General features: G+C 45.6%; 1 protein-coding gene across 1 annotated transcript in view; it reads left to right on the top strand.

Moving 5' to 3' along the window:
- LOC134344880 (uncharacterized) overlaps positions 1–4038 on the top strand; it is a 60948-nt gene extending 56910 nt beyond the window's left edge. The window contains exon 3 of the mRNA XM_063045002.1: positions 76–4038. Coding sequence (XP_062901072.1) covers positions 76–1026 — 951 coding nt within the window. The 3' untranslated portion in view covers positions 1027–4038. The remainder of the gene's footprint in view (positions 1–75) is intronic.
- The last annotated feature ends 16088 nt before the right edge of the window (positions 4039–20126 follow it).

The following is a 20126-nucleotide window of genomic DNA, read 5'->3' as shown; positions in this document are numbered from 1 at the left end:
ATAGGTCACTTTTCTTTTGCTTAATGTGTACCTTGCTCCAATACAGAATACAAATTAATAGATCTTCTGTTTCAGATCCAGAAAATGCTGTCAGAAAAAGATGAAGAGACATATGCACAAATTGGCACCAACCTGCCTCATTTTACACATGTAAAAAAGGATCAGGACCTGACCAATAACAGCACAAACATGAAAGGAAACAACGGCATCGTGGAAACAGGCAATGAACAGGACAGGGAAAAGAGGCCCAGCAATTGTCGTTACCTCAAGCTTCCTGACAAGGTAGTTCAAGCCATTTCTCTGGAGTTCCCTAAAGAAGCGAAACATGACACAGAAGCAACAGCACACTCCAAAGGAGCCAGAATGAATGGACAATTGACAGAGGATATCCCAAAATATTCCTCACCACCATCTTACGATAATTTTTCCAGGAACAGCTCTCCAGCAGAGCTGAATAATTCCCAGAGGAACATCCCTCAGCAATCCAAAGAATCTCAAACATTCAGTCCTGCTGCAAGCAATGACTCCAACATTACTCAAAGTAACCAGAAAGCTGCAAAGAAGACAAAGGTGCAGCCAGCAGCAAACATCCCCGAGCCCTCTTCTCTTGACTCAAATAATTATGCCATTTATGATGTTCCTCGGCCTTGCACTTGCTCCCCGACGTGCCATGGTGTTCCGTGGCCTTCTCCAGCTTCAGATTTCCACCACAACCCCTTGAAGCGCTCCTTCAGTGAAATTGGCCCTTCTGCTTTTGAAGTACCCCTTGAAATAGTCCAGGATAACAAGTATGCAGTGCCCAGACCTGTGACTTTTCCAAGCCATGGAAACTATGAAACTGAATTTAAAGATATGACAAAATCATCATCCAAGGACTCGGGTGTGCTTTCCTGCGTAGACTCCCAGTTGCTGGATTTCATACCTGAGGGGAATGAGCCCCATCTTGACTCAAAAAATAATCTGGAGAACAAGCAAAGACAAGTTGCTGATAAGGAATCCATTGAAAACAAAACTGTATTTATTTAACATAATGGTTAACTAGGAATCCTGAGCATTCATAAAATAAGCAGTTTGCCTGTCAATTTCAAAAGAAAGGTTTATCATGTACACTTTCAAACAAAACTGATGGCAACATCCAGTGTTATTGATCATAAGTCTAATGATTTCATTGGAACATTATTTTATTGCTGGCTATAAGTTTAGACTTCTAGTATAACTAAGTGAAGGTGCACTAGTTTACCAGCTTTTTATTTCAGTAAGAGCAGTCCCAGTCCATAGCAAGCAGAAATATCTAGATCAAGCAATTATGACTCTGAGGTACATCCTAGGATGTGCTGGGACCTGCCATCACTGATGTAACCCGGGGTCACTGGGTGTGCTGGGGCTTTCAACCCTCACCCAGGCGACCCAGCCAGGGTTGATCAGGCCCCGGCTTGTGTACCAGCAGCACTGATCTACGGTCACACCTCTTGATCCATAGCCATCTGGAGGCTCGCTCAGCAGCCCCTGTGATGGTCCTGATGGCTCTTTTCTTTGCAGCCCCCATAATGCCAAGGAGAGACTAGCTTCTGCACAGTGAGCTGCCAGCAAAACCTTGAAGACAGGGGACACCTTAGAGAGAACTCCAACCTTTGGTCCAACAACATACAAAAACATAACAACACTCTAGAGCACTGACTTAGATAGCAAAGTATTCTATTGGAGCAAAATAGCTGTATAGTATTTATTTCAATTGCATTGTTCATCATACATACATCTCAATAATATGTAATCTGAGCATTACAATTTGGAAGGATGTAAAGACTTTGATAATTGTGCTGCAAACTTCTCCCAGAAGAGCACAGAGCTGGGAGTTCAACAAATTGGAACTAGAGAAAATGCTGTGCTTGTTCTATCCTGAGCAGAGAAGGTTAAGAAATTAAAAATGTTGCTCCTAAGTCTGAGGTGCTTTTATAGAATGAACAAATTTGCACTGGCAGAATGATCAGAGAGTAAAGTACTTAAAAGTAAGAGAATTAGGAAGAAAGGTCACCAGTGACACAATGGGTGGGAGAACGCTGGAAGCCTCTAACCTTGCCATGCCAAGCAAATGCATGCAGTCAGCTAAACGTCTGATCCAGTAGGTGGGTAGCTGCATAACTTTGAGCTGTATGAGCCAATCACTGGGGAACCAGGAAATTTAAGCCAACACTTATGCTAGTTATTAGTTGTAGCTTCTAGGAGAATCTTGGGATCGGGAAGAGAACACCAAGGACAAAGAGGTGTAAACATCTTTTTAGGACCGACGTAGCATGACTCTTCTGGCCCTGGATTCTCTTCCCATAATCATCACGTATGGACAAACCACGGTAAAGTCATGCCATGAACTGCAGCAAAATAAGTCTTCAAATAATCTGACAAAAGGGCATTAGTGCAAAATGCCAACTCTGTTGCCTCACCACAGATGTTGCCTGACCAGCTGAGATACTTTAAATAGGTAAAACTGGTAAATTGATTTAATATTGTCACAAGTAAAGAGGTACAAAGAAAACTTGTTTTGCATGCCATCCATACAGATCATTTCATTACAACAGTGCATTGAGGAGCTACAAGGGAAACCAGTAACAGGATACAGAATAAAATATTATATTTACAGAGGAAGTGCAGTGTAGGCAGCCAATAAAATGCAAGTTCTTAACAGTGTAGATCACAGAATCATGAGTCCATCTTACTGTACCAAGGAGCTGTTCAAAAGTCATATAACAATAGGATAGAAACTGTTCTTGAGCCTTGTGATACATGCTTTCAACCTTTTGTATCTTCAGCCTGATGTGAAGGGGCTGTGGAGAGAATGCCTAGGGTGGGTAGGGTCTCTCTGATGTGCTGGACTGTGCCTAAAGCTCTCTGCAGATCCTTGCGGTCTCAGGCAAAGCAGATCCCATACCGAGCTGTGACATATCTGCATAGGATGCTTCATATGTTTTGTTTTGTTTTTATTTCAATGTTCCAGCATTTTCATTTTTCAATAACTATGGTGTTACACGGCTGAAGCAACAAACTGAAATTAATCATGCTTATATTCTCTGCCTATTGTCCTCCAATAGTAATTCTAAGGGCCAATAGCTTCACAATTCTTTTTACCAGGTCATCTTTAACAACATGCAGTGTAAATAAATGTCTGCTCTGCATTGTCAGATTGTGGTTTCAAACCCTCCTTCAGCATATAAATACATATTCTGGACTACAAATTCAACGTCATCATTTTAGAGGTATTATTCCTGGGATAAGAAAATAGACCTGCCTGTTAAATATCAAAGATCCCCAAGATAAATGCAGATTTTATCCCTTGTACCCTGATCAATATGTGCCTTTCAATTTACATCTTTAAATCTAGATTATCCTGCTATTTATTTTATTATGGCTCGTATGGCCTCAATCTACAAAAATAATTCACATGTTTTTTTGCTAATGCAATAATTACACTTCAGAAATACTTTATTGGCTGCAAACCATTCTGGATGCCCTGATGTTGTGAAATGGTGATTAGAGTTACTAGGTCTTTCTAACTTTATATCGGTTTCAAGATTCTTTTTAATATTATTGTAAATGTAGAGCATTTCTTTCCTTCTGATTCATTAAAGAGATGTAAATTTGTTCTTTTTATATATTTTTACCTATAAACCACTATATATATCCTGATCTCATTTCAGAGGACCCCATACCGAGCTGTGACGTATCTGCTTAGGATGCTTCATATGTTTTGTTTTGTTTTTATTTCAATGTTCCAGCATTTTCACTTTTCAATAACTATGGTGTTACACGGCTGAAGCAACAAACTGAATGTAATCATGCTTATATTCTCTGACTATTGTCCTCCAATATCATCTGTTGCCAAAACTAACTCTATTGTCAACCACCCTTTTGCCAAGTAATTCCTATTTCTGCTGTGTCCAAGCATATGTTGTGCTCCCTTCTCTAGATGTATATGCTTTTAAATTTGTCCATGTAATATGTGCCTTGATAGTTGTCCAATACATTGCAAATAACTCTCTCTTTGTGTAAAATAATCCAATTTAAAAAATAAAGATTTTTTAAAATTCTTGATCACTTCACTTTTTCTGCTTTCCACGGCAATTCCAGGGATTTGCAATTTGCCTTTCACCACAATAGGGCTACAGTGGATGCGATTTCATTGGCTTTTCATGTGTCCTTGGATCACATGGACAATACTAATACTTACATCAAGTTGCTGTTTATTGACTACAGCTCAGCGTTTAATGCAATCATTCCTGCAGATTTGATCAAGAAGCCCCAAAACCTGGGCCTCTGTACTTCCCTTTGCAACTGGATCCTTGACTTCCTCACCGGAAGACCTCAGTCTGTGAGGGTTGGATATAACATCGTAACCTTGATAATCAACACTGGCACACCTGGAGGATAGGTGCTTAGCCCACTGCTCTACTCTCTACACCCATGACTATGTGGCTAGGCACAACTCAAGTGCCACCTAAATGCTGATGACACAACTATTGTTGGCAGAATTTCAGATGGTGATGAGAAGGTGTACTGGTTGAGCGATGTCACAACAACAACCTCAGTAAAGCCAAGGAATTGATTGCTGACTTCAGGAACGGTAAGGTGAGGGAACACACACCAGTCCTCAAAGGGGGGTCAGAATTGGAAAGGGTGAGCAATTTCACATTGCTGGGTGTCAACATTTCTGAGGACCAATGCTGGGTCCAACTTATCGAAGCAGTTACAAAGAAGGCACAACAGCGGCTATGTTTCATTAGGAGTTTCAGAAGATTTGGTTTGTCACCAAAGACACTTGCAAATTTCTACAGATGTACCATGGAGAACATTTTAACTGGTTGCATCAGCATCTCATATGGGGTGGGGTGTCATAGTCCGGTCCGTGGAGTCTGTGTTCTGGTTCATGGTCCGGTCCATGGTTCCTTGTTCCAGGGTTTCTGGTTTTCTCCAGTTTCTGTTGTGGGCACATGTTTCTCATTTTGCAGCTGAGACATAAATACCTCTGCAAACCAGAGATTCCCTGCTGGACTGTCCTGTTCCCCTCCCTGTCTCTTCCCCCCCTCGCCTGACTCTCTGCCTGGATACCTCGCCTGAGTCTCTGCCTCTCGCCTAGCCTGGATAACCTACCTGTATACCCCACCTGTATCACTGAAGTCTTACCGCTGGAGCAAGACTGGAGCCTTGTTAGGTCAAGATAAGGAACTGTCTTTTGTTGTGTTGAATTGTCTCGCTGTGTCCACATCTTCGCTAGGTGGGTCCGGCCGTTTACCGCCACCTTGTGTTGGGATCCATCTCTTTATGTTCAGTGTTCTGTGTATGAGTTCTGGCCCTACGTCTTGTTCCCAAGGAGGGGTCCCGGCTCTGTGTTATGTGTGTGGGTCCTGGCCCTACGTCCTGTTCCCAAGGAGGGGTCCTGGCTCTGTGTTCCGTGCTCCTGTCTCTTCTAGTCCAAGGCTCCGTGCTCCTGAAGGCCCTCATCCAGTCCATGCCTAATCCAGTCCTATCCAAGTCCTGTCCATGTGCCTTTACCTGTCCTTGTGTCTCACCCTACCCAGGAGTTCCACACCCAAGGAATGTCCAGTCCTGTAGCCTCATCTTATCCACGCCTCATTCTCGAGTCCGAGCCAGAGTCAAGTCCCAGGTTCTGGGTCCTTGTCCAGTCTCTGGCTCAGAGTCCATACCCAAGCCTCGAAGTACCCAAGCTCTAGCCTCAAGACCAAGACCCCAGCCTGTCTCCAAGCTCAAGCCTCAAGACCAAGACCCCAGCCTGTCTCCAAGCTCAAGCCTCAAGACCAAGACCCCAGCCTGTCTCCAAACTCAAGCCTCAAGACCAAGACCCCAGACTGTCTCCAAGCTCAAGCCTCAAGACCAAGACCCCAGCCTGTCTCCAAGCTCAAGCCTCAAGACCAAGACCCCAGCCTGTCTCCAAGTTCAAGCCTCAAGACCAAGACCCTAGCCTGTCTCGAAGCTCAAGCCTCAAGACCAAGACTCCAGACTGTCTCCAAGCTCAAGCCTCAAGCCTCAAGACCCCAAGCCTGTCTCCAAGCCTCCAACCTCAAGACTGGTTCTGGGGCTCGAGCCCAAGGAAGACCCAAGTTCTGGGTCTTTGTTCAGTCTCTGGCTCGGAGTCCAAGCCCTAGTCTGCGTTCTTGTCCCTGCTCCTTGTCTGTATCTGGTCACGTCCCTACTCTAGTCAAGTCCTGTTCTTTGTACTTCAGTGTCTGTGTCTTGCATTTGGGCCCATTCCCAGCACCCCCATTGTGACATGGGAGCTACTGCACAGGATCTAAAGAAGTTCCATCATGGGCACCAACCTTCCCAGCAAGCAGGACATCTTCAAGGAGCGATGCGTCAAAAAGGCATCTTCCATCATCAAGACCCCCATCGCCCAGGACATGCCCTCTTCTCATGGTTACCATCTGGGAGGAAGTACAGAAGCCTGAAAGCACACACCCAGTGATTCAGAAACACCTTCTTCCTCGCTGCCATCTGATTTCTGAGCAAACATTGCACCCATGACACTACCTCACTACTTGGTTTCACTTTTTGCTCTACTTATTTTAATTTAACTTTTTTAGGCACTGCATTGTACCGCTGCTGCGTACCAACTAACTTCACGACATACGCCAGTGATATGAAACCTGGTTCAGATTCTGAGGACATGTCACACCTCTCACACTGCAATCAGAGAAGAGACAAAGTCATTTCCTGTGTCCAGCCAGTCAAAATCAAGTTTACTAGTGATTTTTGGAGCTTTTATTTACATGAAATAAAATCTCTTTTAACTACTCATATTTATCTAGGTGCTTTTTTTCCAATAATTGTTCCAAGAATTCCTACTGCTATTGTTCATTCAATAGATCCAGCACCGTCAGACACTGGAGCGACTGCAACTGTTGAAAAAGGGGACTCCCTCCTCAGGAGTCAGAGGAGGAGGTGTTGGGCTGGTATGAAATATAACACACAGGCAGATCACCCTCACCTTAGATGATAATTGGAGGTTGTCCTTCTAAAAACTTGTGAAGGAAAATTAGGAAGTGGTTGAGGGAATCATTAATTGTCAAATGAACTCACTGTGAATTGAGATTCTTCAATGTGTTTTAATATGGGTGTCCTGCATGGTAGTAATTTTCAACTGAAATTACTTTACATGAGTATTTAGAATGGTTTACATTCATAGAGATGTCTTACCAAAACTGGTAAAATCTTCCACTTTAGAATTCAGTAGTAATGGAAAATCACAAATGTCACTCCACTCTTTAAGAAGGGAGGGGGGCAAAGGACTGGAAATTATAGGCTAGTTAGCTTGACCAGTGGTTGGCAAGAATTTATAGTCCATCATTAAGGATAAGGATTTCTGGTACTTGGAGGCACACAATATAGGCTGAAGTGTGCATGGTTTCCTTAAGGAGAAATCATGCCCAGTAAATCTGTTGGAATCTTTGAGGGAACAGCAGGCAAAATTGGCAAATGCAAGCTAGTGAATGCTGTTTACTTGGAATTTCTTTTGACAAGATGCTGCACATTAGGCTGCTAACCAGAAGTCCATGGTATTACAGGAAATATACTAACTAGCATGGACAGAAGATTGGCTGACTGGCAGAGGGCAAAGAATGGAAATGGATGATGGAAATGATGCCTTATAGCCTAGTTTGCAGATGATATGAAGACAGGTGGAGAGGCAGGTAGTGTTGAAGAAGCAGGGAGTCTGCAGAAGGACTTGAACAGATTGGGAGAATGGGCACAGAAGTGGCAGATGGAATACAGTGTCTGGAAGTGTATGGTTACATACTTTAGTAGAAGGGACAAAGACATAGACTGTTTTCCAAATGGGGAGAAGATTCAGAAATCAGAATTGCAAAGGGATTTGGGAGTTCTTGTGCAGGATTCCTTAAATGTTAATTTGTAGGATGAGCTGGCAGTGAGAAAGGCAAATGCAATGTTAGCATTTATTTTGAAAGGACTAGAATATAAAAGTAAGGATGTAATTCTGAGGCTTGATAAGGCATTGGTCAGACTACATTTGGAGCATTGTCAGCAGTTTTGGCGCCATAAATGGTGTGCTGGCATTGGAGGAGGTCTATCGGAGGGTCATGAGAATTATCTCAGGAATGAACATATGAGGAGAGCTTTATGGCTCTGGGCCTACACTTACTAGCGTTTAGAAGAATGTAGGGGGGTGGATTTCATTGGAATGCAGCAAATATTGTGGAGGTTGTGTCCAGTGAATGAAGAGTTTAGCACCAGAGGATACAGCCACAGAATAGAAGGTTCCTTTGGAACCTTTGTGATGAGGAGAAATTTCTTCAGCCAGAGGGTGGTGAATCTGTGTAACTCCTTGCCACAGACAGCTGTGGAGGCTAAGTCATTGGGTATATTTAAAGATGAGGTTGATAGGTAATTAATTAGGAAGGGCATCAAAGGTTATTGGCAAAAGGCAGTAGTATGGGGTTGAGAGAGAAAATAAATCAGCCATGATTAATGGGCAGAGCGGACTTGTTGGGCCAGATAGCCTAATTCTGCTCCTTATGTTCTTGTGATCTTATAAACTGGAACCCACCTTTCCAATCCATACAAACCATCTTCACAAAATTCCAGCCCTACCCAAGCTCCAATCCCAGATCCTAGTTGTACCTTTGTGTTACTGAGCAAGATGTAGTCTACTCATTCTAATGTCTAATGGGTATTCCCATTTATTCATAATGTGCTGGGAGGTTGCAAGATCATTGGATGGATTTTCTGCTTGAGTAGCCAGCAACAATCTGCTGATCTCTGCTATTCCACAGTGTTACTGAGAGATGTCATTCTTGGGGGATCATCCAGTGAGTCCATATCAAGATCAAGTGCAAATTTATTATCATCTGACTGTACTAAAAGAAACAACACACACAGCACCTGCAGTAAAACAAAATATTCTCACAAATAAGTTAAGGAAATATAATTCAAAATGCATATAAAGTGTGCAGTGCAGGTAAACAGTAAACACTCACTGTCCTAGTGATGAGACTTCACTGATGGTAGAATGTTCATTAGTCACGCAGCCTGAGAGAAGAAGCGGTTAACCAGTCAATGCATAGATGTTAGAAGCAAAAGAAATAAAAGACTGCAGAAAAATTACTTCAGTCAGAGGGTGGTAAATCTGTGGAATTTGTTGCCACAAGCAGCTGTGGAGGCCAAGTCATTAGGAGCATTTAAGGCAGAGATAGATAGGTTCTTGATTAGCCAGGGCATCAAAGGGTATGGGGAGAAGGTAGGGGAGTGGGGATGACTGGAAGAATTGGATCAGCCAAATTGAATGGCAGAGCAGACTCCAAGGGCTGAATGGCCTACTTCTGCTCCTATATCTTATGGTCTTATGGTCTAAAAGATCAGGGTGACTCTGGGTCCTTATTATGGACACCCAGCGGTCAGTGGGACCTTAAGGAGCAGGTGTATAGAGAAATTGCTCATTGTTAACAGAATAATGGGGATGTATTAATAAACAAGCAAGTTTATTTGTATAACACTTTTCAAACACCAGGCAATTCAAAGTGCTTTACATAGAACAAGGTATAAAAATCAAACTTCAAATTTCAGGCAGCATGTAAGAGAATAAAATCACACAAAAAATAAATAATGATAAATAGAAGTTATGGTGCAGGAGATTCTAATCAAAGCTACAGCGGAAAGAAAAGTTTTAAGCCTTGATTTAAAAGAGCTTAAAGATGGGCCAGACTTCAGAGCCGCTGGAAGGTTATTCCAGATATGTGGAGCATAGGAACTAAACGCTGCTTCACCATGTTTAGTTTTGACCCTGGAGACGGTAAGCAGACCTGCCCCAGACGATCTGAGACTTGGGAAGGTTCATAATGCAGCAAGAGATCGGAGAAATATTTTGGTCCTAGACCATTCAGTGGTTTATAACCAGTAGTAATATTGTAAAGTCAATCCTCTGATGAACAGGAAGCAGGTGTAGTAATCTGAAAACTGGATTGATGTGTTCTACTTTACAAGTCTTAATGAGGGCTCCACAACTATCAGCGCTCTGAATGAGCTGCAGCTGAATGAGGGATTTTTTTTTTCACAGGGACCTATGAAAAAACACCATTACAGTAATCAAGCAACACACATAAAAGTTGCTGGTGAATGCAGCAGGCCAGGCAGCTTCTCTAGGAAGAGGTACAGTCGACGTTTCGGGCCGAGGCCCTTCGTCAGGGCTAACTGAAAGAAGAGCTAGTAAGAGATTTGAAAGTGGGACGGGGAGGGGAAAATCCAAAATGATAGGAGAAGACAGGAGGGGGAGGGATGGAGACAAGAGCTGGACGGGTGATTGGCAAAAGGGATATGAAAGGATCATGGTACAGGAGGCCTAGGGAGAAAGAAAAGAGGGAGGGGGGAAGCCCAGAGAATGGGCAAGGGGTATAGTGAGAGGGACAGAGGGAGAAAAAGAAGAGAGAGAGAAAGAATGTGTGTATATAAATAAATAACTGATGGGGTACGAGGGGGAGGTGGGGCAGTAGCGGAAGTTAGAGAAGTCAATGTGCATGCCATCAGGTTGGAGGCTACCCAGACGGAATATAAGGTGTTGCTCCTCCAACCTGAGTGTGGCTTCATCTTTACAGTAGAGGAGGCCGTGGATAGACATATCAGAATGGGAATGGGACGTGGAATTGAAATGTGTGGCCACTGGGAGATCCTGCTTTCTCTGGCGGACAGAGCGTAGGTGTTCAGCGAAATGATCTCCCAGTCTGCGTCAGGTCTCGCCAATATATAGAAGGCCGCATCGGGAGCACCAGATGCAGTATATCACCCCAGCTGACTCACAGGTGAAGTGTCGTCTCATCTGGAAGGACTGTCTGGGGCCCTGAATGGTAGTGAGGGAGGAAGTGTAAGGGCATGTGTAACACTTGTTCTGCTTACAAGGATAAGTGCCAGGAGGGAGATCGGTGGGGAGGGATGGGGGGACGAATGGACAAGGGAGTCGCGTAGGGAGCAATCCCTGCGGAAAGCAGAGGCGGGGGGAGGGAAAGATGTGCTTAGTGGTGGGATCCCGTTGGAGGTGGCGGAAGTTACGGAGAATTATATGTTGGACCCGGAGGCTGGTGGGACGGTGGGTGAGGACAAGGGGAACCCTATTCCCAGTGGGGTGGCGAGAGGATGGAGTGAGAGCAGATGTGCGTGAAATGGGGGAGATGTGTTTGAGAGCAGAGCTGATGGTGGACGAAGGGAAGCCCCTTTCTTTAAAAAAGGAGGACATCTCCTTTGTCCTGGAATGAAAAGCCTCATCCTGAGAGCAGATGCGGCGGAGATGGAGGAATTGCGAGAAGGGGATGGTATTTTTGCAAGAGACAGGGTGAGAAAAGGAATAGTCCAGATAGCTGTGAGAGTCAGTAGGCTTATAGTAGACATCAGTAGATAAGCTGTCTCCAGAGATAGAGACAGAAAGATCTAGAAAGGGGAGGGAGGTGTCGGAAATGGACCAGGTAAACTTGAGTGCAGGGTGAAAGTTGGAGGCAAAGTTAATGAACTCAATTTAATTGATTACAGCAATCAAGCCTACTAAAAATAAATACATGGACCAGTTTTTCTAGACCTTGCTGAGAATTAAGCCCTTTAACTTGTGCTATATTTTTAAGATGGTAGTAGGCTGACTTTGTAATTATCTTCATGTAGTGGTTAAAGTTTAATTCGGAGTCCATCACAACACCAAGGTTTCTGGCTTAGTTTGTGGTCTGCAACAACAAGGATTCTTTATGAGCACTGACTTTTAATCGTTCTTTTTTGGCACCAAAAACAATTACTTCAGTTTTATCTTTGTTTAACTGCAGGAAATTTTGGCTCATCCAATCAGTGATTTGTTCAATACAGTTTTTTAGTGACTGTATGGGACTGTAGTCACTTGATGACATTACTATATAAATCTGAGTGTCACCTGCATAATTACGGTCATAATTATTTTGTTGCTCACCAGGATCTGAGCTAGAGGGAGCATATAGACATTAAACAGAAGAGGCCCTAGTGTGGAGCATTGAGGCACTCCGTGTCATTTTTGTTCAGTCAGATATGCATCTACCAATTGATACAATAGTCCCTGTCCTGTAAATACAATTGAAACCACTTTAGTACTGTATCAGCAATTCCCACTCAGCTTTCCAATCTGTCCAGTAACATGCCATGGTCAACTGCATCAAAAGCAGCTGTAAGATCCAGTAAAACCAAAATTGAAATTTTATCATCATCATGGTTTAAGCGGATGCCATTTAAGACCTGGACCAGAACAGTCTCTGTGTCATGGTGTCATCGAAATCCAGACTGGAAAACATCCATACAGTTGCTTAGTACCAAAAAGCTACTGAGATGCTGACAAACAACCTTTCCAATGACTTTATTTAAACATGGTAAGTTTGATATAGGTGTGTAGTTATTAATTACTGAGGCATCTCAGTTGTTCTTTTTAAAAGAAGCTTAATAACTGTAGTTTTCAGGGCTTTTGGGAAGCAGCCTGATAGAAGACAAGTGTTGTCTATTTGCAAAATGTTTGGTGCAATGCAGCTAAAAACATTTTTTTTTAAATGGTTGTCGGTAAAGTGTCAAGGGAACAGGAGGAGGATGTCAGGTGTAGCACAATTTCTTCTAAAGTTTTATAGTTAATAGGTTTAAATTGTGTCACCTCAACTAAGTTAGTTCTAAGTGCCTGAAAGAATGACACTGGCTTCTGACCTGATGCAGTGACTGATAATCTTCTGAATTTTGTCAGTAAAAAAAACACAACATTATTACATAACCTTGTAGATAGAAGTTCAGGTGCTAGGGTGAAGGGTAATTGGAATTGGTTTATTATAGTCACACGTATTGAGGTACAGTAAATGAACTTGTCTTTCATACCCTTCATACAGATCATAATGACACAATACAAGGTAAAACAATAACAGAATACAGAATAAAATGCCACAGCTACAGAGAAAGTACTGTGCAGATACATAATAAGGTGCAAGATCATAACAAGATGGACGGTGAGGTCAAGAGTGCATCTGTTGAACTAGGTGAACCATTCAGCAATCTTATAACTGTCACGCACCCCGTGACAGGAATAAAGAACCAGCAGAAATAGAAAACACTTTGGAGTCCAGTATTGCTATTATCTAATAATATTTATTAGTAACTACGCAATACAGTAATACAAATGTAGATAAATCAAATAGGTTAGCATGATTATATATATATATGTAAGTATATCAGTAAGTGTGGAAATATATATGAAAACCAAGCTTCTTCAAGTCTCGGGGTAAAAAGATACAGTCTTACGATGATAAGTAAAGTTCAGTTCAGTTCATGGTATTGAGTTGAGTAGTGATGCAGAGAGAGAGAGGGAGAGATTTGAGTCTTCAGGTGAGCTGACGCCATCGATCTTCCCATTGTTCTCTGAAATCCTTTAAAAGTCACCGACTGTGACTTCGACCAGTTTTCTGTGGTGGAGCTATCAACCCAGGCAAGGGTGGACACGTGGACAACTCCCCACCAGTCAATCCCTTTTCTCACTGCAAGAGCAACTGATCGATCTGCCTGATCGATCCTCCAAAGAAACCCACTTTTTCTGTGGGCACAACAAAGCTCATTCAGTGTCCAAAATATGTGCCTGAGGTCTATATCATCCTACCTCCTATTTATCTCACTGTACTGGATACCAACTGTCATTCAAATAACTCCTCCTTCCTTTCTCTGCGTAAGAAATGTACAAGCAGGCAAATGTCTTTGAGAAGTATAAACACGCTGCCGGAAAATCATTACATCGATTGTCCATCAAATAACGCCGCCCTCGGTCACCATAGCAACTTACGAGCTGCTCGGTGCAGTCTGCAACTCCAACTCAGCAGAAATCAAAAAGTTAGCCAGTGCCTTAAAGTGACAGTCCAAAAGTTAGTCTTCGTCTCTCTCTCTCTCTCTCCCTCTCTCTTCTTCCCTCTCTCTTTTCAAAACAAAATGTAGGTGTTAGATAACTCTCTCTCTCTCTCTCTCTCTCTCTCTCGTCAAAAGCACAGTTCATAGGGGTAATCAAGCACAGTCCATAATGATAATTCAGGACCCCATCACATAACAATGGGGCTAAAGCTGTCCAGGAGCCTGGCTGGCCATACAAGGTTTTAGTATCTTCTTCCTGATAGAGTGGGTGGGGTCTTTGATAATGCTGGCTGCTTTACAGAAGCAGTGAGAAGTTTAGAGTCTATAGAGAGGAGATTGGTTTCCATGATGTGCTGAGCTCCGTCTATGACTCTCTGCAGTTTCCCACTGTCATAGGCAGAGCAGTTACATTCACATAGGATGCTTCCTATGGAGCTCCATTTAAAAATTGGTAAGGACCATTGGGGAAGTGCCAGATTTCTTTAACCTCCAGAGGAAGAAGAAATATGTCTGAGCTTTCTTGGCTATGGTATCCACTTGATTAGACAGGGACAGGTTATTAATGATATTCACTCCTCAGAACTTGAAGCTTTCAGCTCCTCATTGATGAAGATATTAGCATGGGCACCACCCCACTTCCTTCAGTCAATGACCAGTTTTTGTGCTTTGCCAACACTGAGGGAAAACCTGTTGTGATGAGACAAGGTTACAAAGCTCTCTATCTCCTTCCTGTACTCCGACTCATTGTTTCTTTGAGACACAACCCACTACAACAATATCATCTGTAGATGTAGATGGAGTCAGAGCATAATCCAGCCACATAGTCATGTGTACAGGGAGGAGAACAGGGTTTGAGGATATAACCTGGTGGAGCACAAGTGCTTAAAATAATTGTGGCAGAAATGTTGCTGCCTATCCCTACTGTTTGCTATCTATTGGTCAGAAGATTGAAGATCCAGTTGCAAAGGAAGGCACCGAGCCCCAGGTCTCAGAATCTGTTGATAAATTTACTTGAAATTATAGTATTAAGACCATAAGTCCATGAGACATAGGAGAAGAATTAGGTCAAAATGGTCAGTGTGGCTGATGGCATGGTAGGTGGTTCTAGGCTGCAGGAAGATATTGTGGCGAGCATTTGGTGCATAATGACAGATGAGGAAGCTCTTTAACTCAACAACCATTTTATTGTGTTAGACACAAAACAGACCAGGCAGTGAACCCAGACCAGAGAGTGAACCCAACCAGTCTCACACAGACAGGGGGAGGTGACCATCACACACCCAGCTTACAGTCACACAAATACACAAGCAACTAACTCTATAACCCAAGCTAAAATGTCACAGTGAACGAACTGGAACTTGCAACCATAATCTCACAAAAGCATTTTAACACAAGAACAATAAACAGTACTAGTCATCAGAAATGCAGGGGCGGGCTGTCGACCACGCCCCTCCCAGAACGCCACACTGCCCCCATCCAAGGGGTCAGCCATCCCCAGTAACCCCAGAGCCAATAAGAAAGTCCAAAAAGGTCCAGTGGGCATCGTCACTGCCGCCTGTTTGTGTGAGGCAAGAGGCAGGGCACCCGGAGTGTCGCTTCCTTCCTTCAGCCTCGCTGGGTTAGTGGTGGCCAAGGACTGACACAGTGCCAGCTGGTCCCGGTGCAGCACGACTGCATTCTGCCGCCCAGGTAACCGCACCCGATATACCACATCGGAGATGCGTTTGAGCACCTCTCCTGGCCCCTTCCAGTGGCTTCCACACCCCGGGGTAGAGGGACAGTAGACACTTACTGAGGCCCCCACCATGTACCGCCGCATTGGCACTCTGGACTGGTGACCCGGCCCGTTCTGGGACTTGCAGGCATTGCAGCCGTGCACAAACAGCTCCGTCCTGCCTGTACCCAGGCCAGTAGAAGCGATCACACAGCCTGCCCAATGTCTTTGCCACTCCGAGATGTCCGGCCCCCACCAGCCTGTGCACCGACCACAGCACCGTGGCACAGAGCTCCCGGGGGATCACCAGCTGCAAGAGTCTGTCGCCATCGGACAACTGCCACCGCCTGAACAGCAAGCTGTCTTGGACCTCCAGTGTTCCCCACGGCGAGTATAGAGCCTTGGTCTCCGGGTCCAGGACGGAGACCCCTGCCCACTCCGGCCGTTGTCTCAGTCAGCCATTCTCTCACCCGGGCCAACATGGGGTCGCTCACCTGTTCGCTGCGCAGCTGCTGGTCCATGGTGGGGAGGTGGTCGCCGGCTGTCACCTGAAGGGTCGTCACCGTTGCTTGCCCCTGGTTCAGCTGTGTTGTGTTGCCGCGGGCCGCTGTGAAACCGGTGGTGGTTGCTGCCCCCACTGCGACCGCTTCCTGGAGCTGCCCTGCTGGAGAGCCACGGCGCCAGCATCGAGGTAGACTGTTGACCCAACACATCCACTCGGGCCCCCGAGCGGGACGGCGGGTCTCGGATGTCGGCGAGCCACACCTCGTGCTGCACTGTGTCCCCTCGTCCCCCACCCCCGCCACCACTGCGATGTGTCTTCCCTCGCATCGCCGGTGGCCGCCGCCAACTGGACCACCCAGGTGGGGATGGCGGGTCCGTGTTGGGGAGAACACCGGACGGATGATAGTGATGGTTGACCCTGTGTCCACCAACGCATGGCACCTGATACCCTCCACCACGCAGTCCACGTATAAGCCTCGCTCTTCACCCAAACGGCCCACCCGGAGGGGCGACAACAAAGGGGTTCTGCTGGAGGATTCGGACGGCACTGCCTGATCACCGTTTCCTGATGGCTGCTCTGGGCTGTGGCGTGGTGCCGGTGCGGGCAGTCCCAGGCCAAATGACCTGCCTCACCGCACCGGTAGCAGAGGTCGTTTTGTGGCCGGCGTGCCGCTAGTCAGACCTATCTCACTGGCTCCTCCTCACCCTTGGTGACACAAACCCGGGCTGGCTGCATGTGGGGCAACGCTGGAACACGTTGAAGGGCTAAAACTGCTTCTGTCCTCTCCGCCTCGTCCAGTGATGATGGCAACATCAGGCGCACTTGCTGCCGAAGGTGCTCTGGCGTCAGCACCTTTACAAAGGCGTGGAGGGCAGGCTCCTCCTGGGCCGCGGGAGGGTACTCGGGGTAGCCATGTCGAGCACAGTGGCGGAGATCAGCTGCTAATGCCCCCAGACTTTCTCCCATACTGCTGCTCAGTTCTTCCCTCATTGCTACTGCCCACGGTCTCTGCTCGAAATGCAGCTCAAGTGCCAGTACGAGGGCCCTGTAGTCACGCTGCTCTGCCGGCATTAGTTCGAGGAGGGCCTGCAGGGCATTTCCTTTCAGTGCCAGGGCAAGGTGCACCGCCGTCTCAGTGGGGCTCCACCCGTTGCGCCATGCGGCAAGTTTGACTTGCACCAGGTAAGGCTCCAGGCGGCTGACATTGTATCTGGGGAGCTTCAGGGTAGACTTTGAGGTGCAAATTGTCGAGGCCCTTTGGTCTTCCTCTTGCCCCGGCAGCATCTACCATGGTACCCATCCTCTCATAGCTACGGCGTCTTGGGTTCCCCGGTGCGGGTCGTGACGGGGACGAGTGATGCGCTCCGCTCTGTCCCCCGGGTTTGGGAGCCTGGGGACACTCGCTCCGTCGGGGCTCCCTGGGAAGGCACAATGCTCGGTTCCCAGGTCCTCCCTCCAGGTCTCGTCTGCGTGAGCCCAGCCTCTCGGTGCGGAGGAGGCATATTGCTCGGTCCCTCATTTTTTTCGCCGGGTCTTAAAGCACTCTATCCGCCGTCGTAGCTTTTCAATCTCGTTGCTGATCTTGCATCCCACTCCTGACACCAGTGGGGCGAGCAGTTGGTCCATAATGACAAACGAGGAAGCTCTTTAACTCAACAACGGTTTTATTGTGATAAACACAAAACAGACCAGACACCATGACCTGAAAAGTGAACCTAACCAGTCTCACACCGACGGGGGAGGTGACCATCACACACTCCGGTTACAGTTATGGTGACCCATAAATACACAAGTGAATAACTGTATAACCCAAGCTAAAATGTAACAATAAACGAACTGGAACTTCCCACCATAATCCCTCAAAAGCATTTTAATGTAAGAACAACAAACGGTACTGGTTATTAGAAATGTAGGGGCCGGCTGTCAACCACACCCCACCTCAGAACGTCACAATATCAATAAACTAAATAAGAGGACGCAAAATGGCAAATAAAAATCAGATGGGGGTTGGTGTGAGGCAATGCATCCGGGGTGGAAACAAGGCAAAGGAATACACAATAAGATACTATGAAGTGTAAACTAATAGAAGGAATTATGAGGACGTATCAACACATTCATGAAGGTAGCAGAACAGGAAGATCATGTGGATAAGAAGGCACGTAAAATACTTTAATCATCTGTGGCACAGACTAAAAGAGCAAAGGCATCATACTAGAATTATGTAAAACACTAGCAAGGCCACAAATAGTCTGGTCATCCCATCAATGCAAGGATGTGGTAGAATAAACTAGGCTGTAGATAAATTTATGAGTGTACTCCTGAAGCTATAGTACTAATAATTATGTGGGGCGACTGTCTAAAACGAAGCTGTCCTCAACTGAGCAAAAGAGATCAAGAGATTTAATCACTGTGCATGAAATTGTGATGCCTAGAAAGGGTGGGATAGGAAGAATTTGCTTCCCTCGGTGGGGCGATTGATAACTGGGGAACCTAAATTCGTAGTTGGGTCAGCAACTGACTACTGGAAAGGTGGTGGAAACAAAACCCTCAACATCTTTCAAGATATTGGGCTGAGTGTCTTAGGCAGTGAGTTCCACTCAGGTAGTCATTTCTACACACTCACCAGTCTTTTTGGTAAGAAGCTTTTTCTTAACTTCGATCTTCCGAACGCTCTGCTCTCCACTCCCTCCACATTAATCCTAACCTTACTACAAAAACCCGCCGATAAGGGGGGTGCTGTTGTAGTCTAGCGTACTGACCTCTACCTTGCCGAGGCATAGCGTCAACTCATTGGTACCTCCTCTTATTTACCCCTCGATCATGACCCCACTAAGGAGCACCAGGCCATTATCTCCCACACCATCACCAACTTTATCAGCTCAGGGGATCTCCCATCCACTGCTACCAACCTCATAGTTCCCACACACCGCACTTCCCGTTTCTACCTCCTACCCAAGATCCACAAACCTGCCTGCCCAGGTAGACCCATTGTCTCAGCTTGCTCCTGCCCCACCGAACTTTTTCTGCATACTTCGACACTGTTTTATCCCCCCTTGTTCAATCCCTTCCCACCTATGTTCGTGACACTTCTCACACTCTGAATCTTTTCAATAATTTTAAGTTCCCTGGCCCCCACCGCTTTATTTTCATCATGAATGTCCAGTCCCTATTGTTACGAGAATACACATAAAATTAAGATGTTTGCTGGCCTGGGCTAGCATCAGTGGCATCAGCAGTTGGTCTGCCACCTGCCCTCAGGGGAAGGAGAGATAAGGAACAATGGAGCAGCGTCTGGAGATGTGTAATGAAGGGATGTGGGAGGAAGAGCTGTCTGGAGCGGCTCCCCCCTTTGAACCCTGAACTGTTTGAAGTGATGGACAGGCGATACCCCAGCAGGGGGATAAAAAGGGACAGGTTCGCTAAGACAGACACATGCCACCCGAGGTAACGAGACCCTGGAAGCGGTACGCTTCTCACGAGTGGGTGAGAAGTGCCAGACAACGACCAGGGTGGAAAGGTACGATCAGCGGGAACCCGGTGTGTGTCCGCCCTTGCCTGGGTGCCGGGTTCACTGCAGAGGATCGACCGCATCTGGAGGAGGGGTCACAGTCGGTGACCTCAGGTGACATCACCAAGGACCCGCCCAAAAGCTGTTTGTGAGCCATCTCGCTGGTCTGTGAGTGAAGCTGTGCTGAATGATCAGTTGTTCCTATTCTATGTCTCTCTTCCCCACCTTGTCCATCGCCATGGAAACGATTACTGCAAACTGAACTACAAACTGGACTGAACTTTGAGTCATTTTGAAATTGGTCATTTACCCCTAGACAACGATAGAGCTTGATTGATGCTGTTATCTTAATTCTGTGCACATGTGTGGTTATCATTGTTGAATTGTTGCATTTATTATCCTTTCGATTACTGTGTTGCTTGTTTCTTTAATAAAACTTTCTTAGTTCTAGTACTCCAGACTCCAACTGAGTGATCCATTTCTGCTGGTTTGGCAACCCAGTTACGGGG

This window comes from Mobula hypostoma, chromosome 4 (assembly GCF_963921235.1).
Source record: "Mobula hypostoma chromosome 4, sMobHyp1.1, whole genome shotgun sequence".
NCBI classification, from domain to species: domain Eukaryota; kingdom Metazoa; phylum Chordata; class Chondrichthyes; order Myliobatiformes; family Myliobatidae; genus Mobula; species Mobula hypostoma.
The sequence above is the reverse complement of the archived record's forward strand: the minus strand, read 5'-3'. Positions and strand labels throughout refer to the sequence as shown.